This window comes from Oncorhynchus nerka, linkage group LG22 (assembly GCF_034236695.1).
Source record: "Oncorhynchus nerka isolate Pitt River linkage group LG22, Oner_Uvic_2.0, whole genome shotgun sequence".
In the NCBI taxonomy this organism is placed as follows: domain Eukaryota; kingdom Metazoa; phylum Chordata; class Actinopteri; order Salmoniformes; family Salmonidae; genus Oncorhynchus; species Oncorhynchus nerka.
The window spans coordinates 46,690,660-46,706,091 of NC_088417.1; the positions used below are offsets into that span (position 1 = coordinate 46,690,660).

The following is a 15,432-nucleotide window of genomic DNA, read 5'->3' on the forward strand; positions in this document are numbered from 1 at the left end:
TCCTAAACTCCCTGTTCACCCACGACTGCATGGACAGGCACGACTCCAACACCATCATTAAGTTTGCATATGACACAACAGTGGTAGGCCTGATCACTGACAACGATGAGAGGGAGGAGGTCAGAGACCTGGCCGGGTGGTGCCAGAATAACAACCTATCCCTCAACGTAACCAAGACTAAGGAGATGATTGTGGACTACAGGAAAAGGAGGACCGAGCAAGCCGCCATTCTCATCGACGGAGTTGTAGTTGAGCAAGTTCCTTGGTGTCCACAGCAACAAAAAACTAGAATGGTCCAAACACACCAAGACAGTCGTGAAGAGGGCACGACAAAGCCCATTCCCCCTTAGGAAACTAAAAAGATTTGGAATGGGTTCTGAGATCCTCAAAAGGTTATACAGTTGCAACATCAAGAGCATCCTGACCGGTTGCATCACTTCCTGGTACGGCAATTGCTCGGCCTCTGACCGCAAGGCACTACAGAGGGTAGTGCGTACGGCCCAGTACTTCACTGGGGCTAAGCTGCCTGCCATCCAGGACATCTACACCAGGCGATGTCAGAGGAAGGCCCTAAAAATTGTCAAAGATCCCAGCCACCCCAGTCATAGACTCTTCTCTCTACTACCGCATGGCAAGCGGTACCGGAGTGGCAAGTCTAAAGGCTTCTCAACAGTTTTTAACCCCAAGCCATAGGACTCCTGAACAGGGAATCAAATGGCTACCCAGACTATTTGCATTGTGTGCCACCCCCAACCTCTATTTTACGCTGCTGTCATTTTAACTATACATTAATTTACATACTACCTCAATTGGCCCGACCAACCAGTGCTCCCGCACATTGGCTAACCGGGCTATCTCCATTGTGTCCCGCCACCCCCTCTTTTACACCACTGATACTCTCTGTTCATCATATATGCATAGTCACATGCACATACTACCTCAATCAGCCTGACTAACCGATGACTGTATATAGCTTCGCTACTGTTATTTTCAACTGTCTTTTTACTGTCGTTTTATTTTTGGCACTATTGGTTAGAGCCTGCAAGTAAGCATTTCACTGTAAGGTCGGTTGTACCTGTTGTATTCTGTGCACGTGACAAATAATTTTATCTGATTTGAAAGTTGGACACATTGAAGCAGGAATTGAAGGACCCACTCAACCACACAGCCAGGTACCGTATGAGAAACTTAGGCCCCCATAATCAGAAGACAAATGTTTAGATTAAAGCCAAACTGAACTTTGTGCTGCTGTACTGTTCAGAATTCCTCCAGTTTGAGGCATGAAGGTGGAGAGAGGGGATTCGTGGCAGGTGTGCCCTCTAGCAAACTCTATGGCGGAGTAAAAAAAATATGTTTACGAGCACATCCCCTGTATTCGGTAGTGACGGGGAAATGCATTAAGGCTTTCCAGCCAATTGTGTCGAAAGTAGGTTCATTACTCGAGTCTTCGATCAACACAGTGTACACCAATGTCACTCGGTGGTCAAAATACTTTAGGGCAGCCAAATTATTATAGATGACGTCCCAAACGCCGTCTTCTACTGAAACCAATACCAAACCATTCAGGTGGTTGTTCGACCAAACTAAGCTTCGGACGTCATTGATCACGTGCTTCTGATAAAGTGATACAGGCGTCGGCACACTGCTTTGAAGTAAACCGCTTAACGATTTCAACATATGCCCTGGAGCTCCAGTATGAAACGTAACATCACTATTATTTGGGTCCTTCACAAACTCAAACACAAACTTCAAACACACCAAACGCTCAGATGAAACTCTCCAAAACAATCCAAGAAAGTATTTGACAATGAAAAAGTGGGTACAAAACGTTATGACATCGAGGAAGGAAATAGAAAAGGAATTCACTCAATAAATTAAAAAAATAATTGTGTAACATTTCGGCCGCTAATGCTAATAGTCCAAGTCAAACAGACATTTTGATTCATTAAAAGCAGTTTATGATGCTACATGAAGTTGTTAATTGCCACATGCATTGTTTGCACCTTTCGTGCACTTGCTTTAAATTAAGGCTTGCTTTTTAGTTAATAGTACTGGCTTGTTTGCCGACTAACTTTATGAGCTTTATCTGTTGTTTGATGTATGACCCATAATATGCTACTGCCAATGTAGCCTGCTCTAGCATTGGCCTATCACACCAGATGTTTTTATGTTCTACTATTGACCATTAATGTTGTCATATTGCTATATTTGCATAGCTTAATCATGTATACATTTTGTATATTGCATATTGCCATTGATATGTTAAAATAATTGTATATTCATATTGCAAAGTATTAATATTACAGCATTTGAGAACCTAATTATGTATTAATGTCAAAAACAATAAACAAGTGGCGCTTATATTTGTCCTGTTTCACATGTGTACAAGTTTGTGGTGTGAAATGGAAATGTGTTTCTTGCATATCCCACTCCCCCTGAAGGTGGGGTCCCAGCCAGGGATCAGTCATTATTCAAAGGAACCCTGGAGAAATTAGGTTTAAGCGCCTTGCTCAAGGGCAGATCAACAGATTTTTCACCTCGGGGATTCAAACCTTTTGATTGCTGGCCCAACACTCTTACCTCTGTCTCATGGCCATAAATCAGGTAAGGTCTAGCCAATGAAGCCTTGAGTGTAACGGTTTTCTAATGGTGAAGGAGAGTCGGACCAAAATGCAGCGTGTATATTACGATCCATGTTTTAATAAACAAACGTAACACGAATCTAAATACAATTACTACAAAAACAATAAACGTAATGAAAACCGAAACAGCCTATACTGGTGTAACCTAACCTAGACAGGACCAATGACATCAAGACACTAAGGACAATCACCCACAATACAACCAAAGAATATGGCTGCCTAAATATGGTTCCCAATCAGAGACAACGATAACCACCTGCCTCTGATTGAGAACCACTCCAGACAGCCATAGACTTTCCTAGAACACCCTACTAAGCTACAATCCCACTAACATACACACCAAAACCCCCAGACAAAACACACCACAATACAAAAACTCCATGCCACACCCTGGCCTGACCCAATACATGAAGAAAAACACAAAATACTTAGACCAGGGCATGACATTGAGGTGATGTAAGACAGCTGTATGTCAATATACTCCGATGCACACACTTGGAGTCATATTTCAACTTTGATGGTAAAGAGAGAACTGCAGATATTAATTAGGCCAGAACCAACACCAGGTTTGTGTCACACTTCCATAACTTATGATCTCCCATCGGCCATTGAGGGTGAGAATGACCAACTTCCTCTTGGTTAAACAAATGTGATGCCATTCAAGGTGTGTTATTTTCTTCTTATGTTACACACGGCACTACATGGTTATTTGAAGCGCTTGCTCATAGTGTGCTACGATGAATGTGGTGGGTTCATTAAGAAGTGTATCGACAACGTCATCCCCATAGTGACCGTACGTACATATCCCAACCAGAAGCCATGGATTACGGGCAACATCCGCATAGAGCTAAAGGCTAGGGCTGCCGCTTTCAAAGAGCGGGACACTAATCTGGATGCTTATAAGACATCCCACTACCTTCCGATGATCCCTCTGATGAACCAACAAACAGGCAAAGCATCATTACAGTACTGAGATCCAATCCTACTACACCAGCTCTCACGCTCATCAGATGTGGCAAGTCTTGCAAACTATCACGAATTACAAAGGGAAACCTAGCCACGAGCTGCCCAGTGACACAAGCCTATCAGAAATGCCTTCTATGCTCGCTTCAAGGAACGCAACACTAACTCATGCGTGAGAGCACCAGCTATTCCAGATGACTGTGTGATCACCCTCTCCGTAGTCAATGTGAGTAAGACCTTTAAACAGGTTAACATTCACGGCCGCATGGAAAGACAGATTACCAGGACGCGTACTCAGAGCATGTGCTGACCAGCTTTCAACCTCTCCCTGACTCAGTCAAGCAGACCACCATAGTCACTGTGCCCAATAATACCAAGGTAACCAGTCTAAATGACTGTCCCACCCTGGGCACTCACATCTGTAGCCATGAAATGCTTTGAAAGGCAGGTCATGGCTCACATCAACACCATCATCCCAGACACCCTGGACCTACTCCAATTTGCATACCGCCCCAACAGATCCACAGATGAGGTGATCTCTATTGCACTCTATAAGCCATTTCCCACTTGGACAAAAGGAACACCTATGTGAGAATGCTGTTCACTGACTACAGATCAGTGTTCAACACCATAGTTATCTCCAAGCTCATCACTAAGTTAAGGACCCTGAGTATTTTGGGAAAATTAAGGCATGGATGCATTTTTCAACCATTTTCCATTTTAGAAAATGGCATACGTAAGGGCTTTGATTCAAGTCAAACAAATGGAAAAGGCGTCTTAGAAAACATCTACCATAAAAAGTCTTAAAATATATAAGAAATGCATCAAGATGTATTGTAAAAACCCCTACCAACTATATTTGCCTACTGTAAGGGAGTGAACGTTATTCATCATAGGGGTTACATGGAGCGCACTTCTTCGTCCTGTAAGCATTACATTGCTACGTGGGAATTTTGATAGCGCACAGGCCAGAAGGTTGTGGGTTCGCAGACCACCATGGACAAGAGTAAGGGTGGAAAGATCTCCTTTATTCGAAAAGCATCATATTTGCAGGTCCTTGGAGAAATGGCCTTTTATAAAAATGTCATGCAATTCTACCTCATTTTACTAATGGTGGGATCTATTTTTAATACCACACAAATAACCAAATTTACCGACTAAGACTGGACAGAGATATGTGTTCATCTTATCATTTCTCCAATGCCAAATCAGACTGTCTTGTTTACATCAAAACTGTCCCTGTTCGCAAATAATTAGGAACCTGAGCATGGTACTTTCAGAAGTTATGCCTACGTTTTCACCCCAGACAGAGTAGGCCTTCCGACGCAGAAATATGTAAGCTTTAACTGCTAGCTACTCTTCTTCCGTGGCTTAACCCAATGAGAGGTCACAAATGTTTCCCTAAAATCTGTTTGAGTTTAAACATCTTCTATTGTGCAGAAAGCGAAGTGCTTTAATCAATTGAGACAGAATAAGATTACTTCCCAAGCAAAGTCAGACTCTGAATGTCAAAGAAACAAAACAATGATATTCCCAGATGCATCGGAGTCACATCTTTCCCAAGTATTTTACAGCTTGCATGAAGCATCGCGGACCAAAGCGCAGTCATAGATCCCTTTATATAATCAGATCCCTTTTATTTTCTTAACCTTTCTGGCGCAGGCGTTCCGACAGCGACCCTCCTCGACAACATCCGGTGAAATTGCAGAGAGCCAAATTCAAAAATACAGAAATGGTCAAAAACAAACATTCATGAAAAATACAAGTGTTATACATCGGTTTAAAGATTAACTTCTTGTTAATCCAGCTGCTTTGTCAGATTTCAAAAAGGCTTTACAGCGATTATCTGTGGACAGCGCCCCGCTTACAAAAGAATACAAACATTTTACAACCAAGTAAAGGAATTACAAAAGTCAGAAATGGCGATTAAAATGAATCACTTACCTTTGAAGATCTTCATATGGTTGCAGTCACAAGAGTCCCAGCTACACAATAAATGTTTGTTTTGTTTGATAAAGTACCTCTTTATATCCCCAAAACTCTGTTTTGTTGGTGGGTTTTGTTCAGTAATCCACTGGCTCAAAGGCGGTCACAACATGCAGACGAATACATCCTAATAGAACCGATAAAGCTTGTCAAAACATGTCAAAAGATGTTTATAATTAATCCTCAGGTTGTCAGTTGTCTAAATAATCTATAATATTTCAACCGGACAATAATTCAATAGAAAGGAAAAACAATGAAGGGTGCGCATTCGTTCACCTGTGCAAACCAGCACTGCATGATTCTACAGTCCACTGAGAGAAAGGTCTCATTCTTCTTCATTTTTCAGAAAACAAGCCTGAAACAATGTCTAAAGACTGTTGACATCTAGTGGAAGTCATAGGAACTGCAATCTGGGTCCTAACCTATTTGATACTCAATAAGCATTCAGTTGAAAATACCCACATCATAAAATTCCCACTTCCTGGATGGATTTTCCTCAGGTTTTCACCTGCCATATCAGTTCTGTTATACTCACAGACATTATTTTCACAGTTTTGGAAACTTTAGAGTGTTTTCTATCAAAATCTACCAATTATATGCATATGGGCCTGAGTAATAGACCGTTTGGGCATAAGAATGAGAATCTCAGTTTGGGCATGATTCTCATCCAGACATCGAAATACTGCCCAAGCAATATTAACAATCTAACAATGTATTTTTGTAATTTTCTTTAATTAAAAAGTAGACCTATGGCATCCCCTCTCATACCCCCTTAATTCGAGTTTTAACCTAACAACCCTTCACTGACACAGAGGTAGGCTACAACAAGGTAGGGTGAAGGAATTCAGCAACACATATATGGATATAGCAAATGCCTATAGCTTAATTTCATCTATCAAACAGGTAGGCCTACCTCTTACTTCTCGTATAAGAAGAAATAGACTCGAACACAAAGCACTCTTGTTGTTAAGTAAAGTCAAATTAAAATGAAGACTGTTGAAATGAATTATACCTACTCGAATATGCCTACCTTCAGCACCATGAGCTGTCCAATTCCGATTGATTGTGCCATGGTTGCTGCTTCAAGTTTTAGCACCATAAGTTGTGAGGTCAATAGCTCTGATAAATACATAATGGGCAAGAAACATATTGTTTTTAATAAAAATCAATTATAGTAATGGCAAGCTATCAAAGTTGACCTTCTCATCTTCGCACTCACCTTCTCAAACTGAACAGAGCATAGGTTACAGGCTCGTCTGTGCGCAAGCATTTTTGGACTAGGCCTAATCAAAAATGATTTTTGGAAGACTTTCCTCCTGAACTTACACTTAGCCCTATACAGCACAGACATTGGTTAAGCAGCCTTAAACATTTTTTTTGATCAGCGAGAGCAGAGCACGCCAGGACTCAGGGATGGAATATCCATTGCAGTGTGTAATGCAGCCTAGTTTTATTTACACTATCCCAGTAGCTATCTTCGAAATATAACTTTGATCTGTGCTTCTCTGAGCATGCTCTTCGTAGCCTATAGGCTATGGACAATTTGATTGAGATCACGCTAAATAGCCTATAGGCGCAATTGATATTGCACGCCCTGCGGAGAATCAGAGATGATGGGGCGGCATTGGGCACACATCGATTTATAGCCTAATAAGCAACTAATTCTAAAACTGAGAAATATTGACATTTCATCAAATACAAATGACATGATCCTCCCCTGGAATAGATTTGAAAAAGCATGACCATCCCCCATTTCAATCCATACATACATTTAAGAAACACTGCCTAGTGCCTGGTAATTCACTAACCAAAAACCCACATATCTTTATTTTCTCATTTCTCTTCCTCAAAAGGGAGGATAATGAATGTTCACAAAAGTAACAACTAAATGTACACCTACCAATTAGTTATATTGTTTTTACAGTAGGGGGTGTTTGTTGTGATTCAAACGCGTCCTTCTTTCACCAAATCGGAATTACGGCAAATTAATTGGATACAATGGGAAATCATAGTGGTCACAAACCACCTCCTACTGTCATCCCTTCCACTGGCATAATGTTATGCTCAGATAATAACCGTTTTCTATCTCTTTATGTCTTCTGGTGGTCAAAGCAAGAGTGTGAAAACAGTCTGGACAAGCCTTCTCGCTCTCTGCCTCTCCCTTCTCTCTCTCCAGTTAATGTTACCTCTCCCGGCTCTCACTGACACCAACCCATGAGCCTCCTCTCTTTCATTTACTGTAACCAGCATCCACACCCACTGAGCACCGACCGACACTGTACTCTCAAAGAGTGCAGTGTATAAAGTCAGAACATCTGCTGTCTCAGCCACTGCCTGTTACCAAGGGAGTACCCCAAGGCTCGATCCTAGGCCCCACACTCTTCTCAGTTTACATCAACAACATAACTCAGGCAGTAGATGACACAGTCTTATACTCAACTGGCCCCTCCCCGGATTTTATGTTAAAATCACTACAACAAAGCTTTCTTAGTATCCAACAAGCTTTCTCTGCCCTTAACCTTGTTCTGAACACCTCCAAAACAAAGGTAATGTGTTTTTGTAAGACGAATACCCCTCCCCCCACCGGTGTGATTACTACTGTACCTCTGAGGGCTTAGAGCTTGAGGTAGTCACCTCATACAAGTACTTGGGAGTATGGCTAGATGGTACACTGTCCTACTCTCAGCACATATCAAAGCTGCAGGCTAAGGTTAAATCTAGACATGGTTTCCTCTATCTTAATCACTCCTCTTTCACCCCAGCTGCCAAACTAAACCCGATTCAGATGACCATCCTACCCATGCTAGATTACGGAGACGTCATTTATAGATCAGCAGGTAAGGGTGCTCTCAAGCGGCTAGATCTTACTGACAGTTGTTGCTGCTTCATTTGATGTATTGTTGTTTTACCTTCTTGCCTTTGTGCTGTTGTCTGTGCCCAATAATGTTTGCACCATGTTTTGTGCTGCTACCATGTTGTGCTGCTGCCATTTTGTGTTGCTACCATGTTGTTGTCATGTGGTGTTGCTATCATGCTGTGTTGTTGTCTTAGGTTTCTCTTCATGTTGTGTGTTTTGTCCTATATTTACATTTTTAATCCCAGCCCCCGTCCCCACAGGAGGCCTTTTGTCTTTTGGTATGCCATCATTGTAAATAAGAATTTGTTCTTAACAGACTTGCCTAGTTAAATAAAGGTTAAACAAAATGTAAATAAAATATTCAGAGTGATTATTCCACAAATAGACAGGTATTTTCCTTTCCACGGTAGAAAGATCTTAACTCTTTTTGCCAACTTTCTTTTAAAATGCACTGCAGTGAGATCATTTCTTTCTTTTGGGATATGAATACCCTGGGTATGTCCACTTCACCGTCAGACCATTTTATTGGTAAACTACACAGTAATGTAAAAGTTGTATATTTTACTGATTCAATATGTAATATAGTACACTGATTGTTATTTGGTTGTAATCCAGAAAGGTTAGAAAAAGTATGTATATCATCTATGAGGCTGTGGATCAAAAAAGATTTGGCACACAGTACCAACCAAAAGTTTGGACACCTACTTAGTCAAGGGTTTTTATTTATTTTACTATGTTCTACATTGTAGAATAATAGTGAATACATCAAAACTATGAAATAACACAAATGGAATCATGTAGTAACCAAAAAAGTGTTAAACAAATCCAAATATATTTTACATTTGAGATTCTTTAAAGTAGCCACCCTTTGCCTTGATGACAGCTTTGCACACTCTTGGCATTCTCACAACCAGCTTCATGAGGTAGTCACCTGGAATACATTTCAATTAACAGGTGTGTCTTGGTAAAAGTTGCAAAGAAAAAGCCATATCTCAGACTGGCCAATAAAAAGAAAAGATTAAGATTGGCAAAAGAGCACAGACACAGGATAGAGGAACTCTGCCTAGAAGGAAAGCATCCCGGAGTCGCCTCTTCACTGTTGAAGTTGACACTGGTGTTTTGCGGGTACTATTTAATGAATCTGCCAGTTGAGGACTTGTGAGGCGTCTGTTTCTCAAACTAGACACTCTAATGTACTTGTTCTCTTGCTCAGATATGCACCGGGGCCTCCCACTCCTCATTCTATTCTAGTTAGAGACAGTTCTGTGCGGGGAGTAGTACACAGCGTTGTACGAGATCTTCAGTTTCTTGACAATTTCTCCCATGGAATAGCCTTCATTTATCAGAACAAGAATAGACTGACGAGTTTCAGAAGAAAGTGATTTGTTTCTGGAACCCACAAATGCTGATGCTCCAGACACTCAACTAGTCTAAAGAAGGCCAGTTGTATTGCTTCTTTAATCAGAACAACAGTTTCAGCTGTGCTAACATAATTGCAAAACGGTTGTCTAATGATCAACTAGCCTTTTAAAATGATAAACTTGGATTAGCTAACACAACGTACCATTGGAACACAGGAGTAATGGTTGCTAATCATGGACCCCATTACGCCTATGTAGATATTCCATCAAAAATCAGCTGTTTCCAGCTATAATAGTCATTGTTAATTTTGTAAATGTCTACACTGTATTTCTGATCAATTAGATGTTATTTTAATGGACATTTTTTTTGCTTTTCTTTCAAAAACAAGGACATTTCTAAGTGACCCCAAACTTGTGGTGGTGTATATACAGTATATACAGTATATATTTTTAATTTATTCTAAAAGCAAAGTTGCACCCCTGACGAGAGCTACACGTTTCCCTTTAAGTTTATTCACCTTGAAGAATGGGTACAGAATTTTGTTCCCTTCTGGAACTTTCCTTCGGAAACTGATCATCCATTCCTATTTTCGTGCCAGTGAGTCTTTTGCCCAAGCTTTTAGCCATTTTTTTATTTTATTTTTTACCCCTTTTTCTCCCCAATTTTGTTGTATCATGTTGGTAGTTACAGTCTTGTCTCATCGCTGCAACTCCAGTACGGACTCGGGAGAGGCAAAGGTTGAGAGCCGTGCATCGTCCGAAACACAACTCAAACAAGACGCACTGCTTCTTGACACAATGCCCACTTAACCCAGAAGCCAGCCGCACCAACGTGTCGAATGGTCCCTACACCTGGCGACCGTGTCAGCGTGCACTGCGCCCGGCCCGCCACAGGAGTCACTAGTGCGCGATGGGACAGGATATCCCTGCTGGCCAAGCCCTCCCCTAACCCGGACGACGCTGGGCCAATTGTGCAATGCCCCATGGGTCTCCCAATCGCGGCAAGCCGTGCCTGGACTCGAACCCAGAGGCTCTAGTGGCACAGTTAGCACTGCGATGCAGTGCCCTAGACCACTGCACCACTCGGGAGGCCCCCGAATATTTTATCTTAAAGAATGCAAATTTGACATCTTTGAATCTTAATTTGAAGCAGATATTTAAGAGTTTTCGGGAAACGTGGTCACATAAAAAACAGAGAGATTTTACCCTAATTCTCTTACCAAAACATAGCATCTGCACAGTTCTTCCAGTAAATGTGTTTTGTGAAATGTTCTGTGTAAATTGTTAAAAGTAGTTCTTATGCATAGATTTGAATGGTTTGTTAAACTTTGTAATCAGTGGTTTTTGTTTAGGATACATGCTAAAGGGAAAAGTCAGCGTAATTCCATTATCCCTCTTCATTATGTGGCCCTGTCTTCCTGGCTTCTCTATTTTTATACAATATAATAGGACATTTTAACAGTGGTCCTTCACCAGTTCCAATAATATGATATAAAACTGAAACTATTAGCACATGGAATCTACATGCATTTCACAATGAGAGGGCTCCAGAACAGCTAATATGACTAGCTACTACAGGTCATCCTGCTATAATAGATTCTACTGTACTTCTTCCATCAAATTGTCCTACCTGAACATACCGTCTACATGAAATTTCCCCCTGTCATTTGCAGCAAGCTTCCAAACATTTACAGTAGCCACTAGAAAACGTATCGCCTCTACCTTGTCATCTCCATGGTGTCCTTGGTAAGATAGACGATCCAGTAGACTAGGTTGAAGGCCCCGAACGACAGAGGGAAGAGGATGCGTGAGTACTTGTCTATGATGCTGGTGCCTGTCAGTAAGTTGTTGGACGGCACGGCTGAGCCTTGCTGGAGGAAGGCCTGGGCATTCACTGGAGGGTTAGGGAACACCTCCGCTGGCCTCTCAAAGTGAGGCGTAGAGTTCATCCTCTTCTTCAGCATACTGCTGGCGTCCTGTATGGCGCACAAACAAAAAGGTGGGTGGAAGGGGGGAGTGAAAGAACAGGTCTGCACAGTAAATCTATGACCAGCACATCAGTAAGACATCGGCAATTAAGATTAAAAAAGGAAATCAATTGTTTTTTGTTGTTGTTGGCATAACGCAGTTTTAATTGAATCCATTTCCTATAGCAACACGGCGGTGTATGCCATGTGCACAAAGTCATGAAAGATATTGTCATTGATTCATTCATCAATACAACATTTGGTATTTAATAGTATTTGGCTACTGTGGTGCTGCAGAGTGAATGGAGCAGGGACTGAGGCACAGTTGGGCGGTGTGGAGTGGGGAGCAGGGACTGAGGCAGGGTTGTGAGGGGTGGTGTGGGGTAGAGTGGGGGCGCTGGCACGGGTTTAACTGGCTTCCATCACAGAGCAGGTTGGAGCTGAAAATGTCAGCTGCTGGATGCTGTGCGAGTCCAACGGAGGTGAGAAATCAGGCAGGGATCATGCGGCTCGCACTGCTTTAATATCGCAGCTATTTCTGAAATGACAACAGACTTGAATTCTCTGCTGGCTCTCAGGCTCAAGTCCCACAATGATCAGAGCAAATTCTTATACAGTAGATATACTATATAACATTGTTTTGCATACTGAATTAATATCGCTAGAGCTTGACGGAACACCTCATGAAATGTAAATACTGTGTGACATTGTCTTGTTTTCATGGGATGAAAAATGCAGGATTAATAATGCAACATAATACACAGCTTATTCTATCAATTTGGCTTGTATGGAAGACATCAAAAGTGTCCTGTCTTTAATCCAATTTCACCAATCAGGTGAACAAATGGAGTGTTAGCATGCTGACACACATCTAAATCCGTGTATAATATAAACATGCCTCAGTGTTCAGCTAAGGAAGAGCTGGTAGACTCAGTCAATATCTTATCCAGTCAAAAACCAGTCAACATCTTATCCAGTCAACAACCAGTAAACCAGTCATAAACAGTCAACATCTTATCCAGTCAACAACCAGTAAACCAGTCATAAACAGTCAACATCTTATCCAGTCAACAACCAGTAAACCAGTCATAAACAGTCAACATCTTATCCAGGTCATTTAGATTTGGCTGCATTTTAGAATAATTTAAAGAGATAGCAATTCAAAATGGTGACAGATGGTCCGATAGAGCTCCTCTCAGTTTGACTATTTAGTCATTTTGTTATGTGAAAAACCTACATGTAGGCCTTCATGTATTTGGTGCAGTCACCTAATAATAGTATCTCTCCCACAGAAGCACAAAGCATTGGGCTTGCCTTTCCCCTCCAGCATGAAGGTTTGTTCTGAGCCTGTAATGATCTGCCTGGATATTCCCTTCATCTATCCCTCTTACATAATCTGCAGCAACCGCGTTCATGAAGCCACTGGCTGTCTCTTCTCGTCAAACGCTCTTGTTATCATAGACTAGGAGCGGGGGTTGAGAGGGACATAGAGAATGGGAGGAAAGGGAAAGGGAGGGAGAAGTGTAAAACGAGGAGGAAGGAGGGAGTGGATTACCGAAGAGGACTCCCCGTCACTCCTCCCGGCCTCTGCAGCCTCCTGGGCTGCCTTGACGGCGGCCACCTTGCGGAGCTCCCGGTTGGCCTGCAGCGTGGAGAAGTAGTTGACTGCTGCAAACTCGATGAGGGCTGAGAAAACGAAGGCGAAACATACGGCAATAAACCAGTCCATGGCCGTGGCGTAGGAAACTTTGGGCAGAGAGTGGCGGGCGCTGATGCTGAGTGTGGTCATGGTTAGCACAGTGGTAATGCCTGGGATATACAGGGCACATAGAGAGATTTTAGACAGAGATACTGGATCGAGGATACATTTGGTTGTCTATCTCCCAGAGCCCCAGGGTTGACTGGCTGGGCTTCCAGGGTACCAGGCCAATCATCTTGTTGAGTGGTGATTTCAGGGCAAGGAGTGGAGTGAAGGGGGTTGGAGGGTCTGACAAGCAACCATCCAGTGGTTTGCATTAAAGAAGTTTAATGTGAACACACATGAGCTTACATGCAATGAAATAGCTTAAGGGGAAATGGTTGTGTCTATTCAAGCATGTCATTTGGCCTGAAAATGCTTCTTTCTATGAACCCAATAGATCAAATCTTATCATATATTTTCAGAGAATGAAATTATTTCTGCTGTAATTCTCATGACACTGATCTAACATTACTGAACATTTTGAGCAAAAATAGTGTCTCGAGTTCATCAGATTAGGCTGTCTCGTTAATAATAACTGAAGATACTGTAACTTCATCAATAGCAACCTACAAAATGAAGATTAGCGTTGCATTACAGTGCATAAAATCCTCAGAGCCCATTCATAATTTAGATGGTAATTGATGCCCTACTTCGCCAGAGGGTGAATTTGTGGGCATGATGTTTAATCTCTAGCCTCATTTTCACACAAGTTCACACTACTCAACCACTAACCTTGCTCCTACATTCAGAAATGCATTTGTGTCCAAATTCAATGCTAAACAGTGCACTTAGTCTTTACTGTCCTTTGGATGGAGGGTCACAATTGTGCACATTGGTATCTGAGACGTAGACATTATATATATTGATAAGTAATGATACCTGTAGCGCTATAAAATATTAAGCCTGGAAACTTGAGTAAACAAGTGGCCAGCAAAATGTAAAAAAGTCCAATCTTTCTTACTTTAAGAAAATCAATAGTTCACCCATTATGTCAAATGTATTCACTTCACCAATAGCGAGAGTCATACACGATAACAAATTCACCAACGGAACGGTAGGGTTTTCAAAGTAACACTGTGTACTCTCAGCATGATCTATTGATCCTGAGAGGCAGCAACCAAAAACATGGCTTAGTTTACTCACCCACAGCTTAGCCTTAACATCATTGCGTGCAAACACAGGAGTGGTAGGGCCTGTGGTAATACAGTATGTTCCTACGGTAACAGCATGCCTAAATCAACTTTAAGTCAGGTAATTTAGGCATGCTCTTTGGAAACATGGTATCACAGGACTCGATTAGGGCACGCAACTATGGTAACACTAAGCTTAAGCTGAGGAAACTAAGCCATGTTTTGGGTTGCTGATTCTCACGATCAATAGATGACTTGCTATTTATCCATATAAATGAGGTCAACTTTCATTTGGGTCAACTTTTAGTTTTCCGGTTATGTCTTGGACGCAAATCCATTTGAAATCACAGCAAGGTATTTCTTACGTCGCTCTAAAAGCAGAGGAGGGTTTGGGTGGATGAAGTTTGTCATACCAGCCACAGTGTTTACTGTTCATGGGACGGCCTGTTTTTAGTGATGATGATGATGATAGTTCCAGAGCAGCACAACTTCCTTGGGTTAGAGTTAGACACATGGTGATCAATCGGATGCGGATTGGAATGAGATGCCGGGTTAGTGTAGTTTCATCTCAGGGAGACAATGGATGATTGAGCTGCAAAGCAGGCCTGGAGGAGCAGGAGAGTAATGATGATGAGAAGGATGGGACACAGATGAATTGATGAAGGCTTACATAGAACAAGTTTACAGGGAAAAAGAGCAATAGCAGTCCCAATCCTGGATAATGAAGAGAGTGTAGAAAGGCTGTCCTGTCCACAGATTATATGAAGCAATTTACTGTGCTATAC

The 15,432-nt window shown here is 41.8% G+C and overlaps 1 protein-coding gene across 1 annotated transcript in view; it reads right to left on the minus strand.

Annotated features, from left to right (window-relative positions):
* LOC115105263 (gamma-aminobutyric acid receptor subunit alpha-6-like) overlaps nt 1-15,432 on the minus strand; it is a 39,461-nt gene that overhangs the window by 17,275 nt on the left and 6,754 nt on the right. The window contains exons 8-9 of the mRNA XM_029627065.2: nt 13,332-13,585; nt 11,532-11,785 (exon numbers count right to left, since the gene is read on the minus strand). Coding sequence (XP_029482925.2) covers nt 11,532-11,785; nt 13,332-13,585 — 508 coding nt within the window. The remainder of the gene's footprint in view (nt 1-11,531; nt 11,786-13,331; nt 13,586-15,432) is intronic.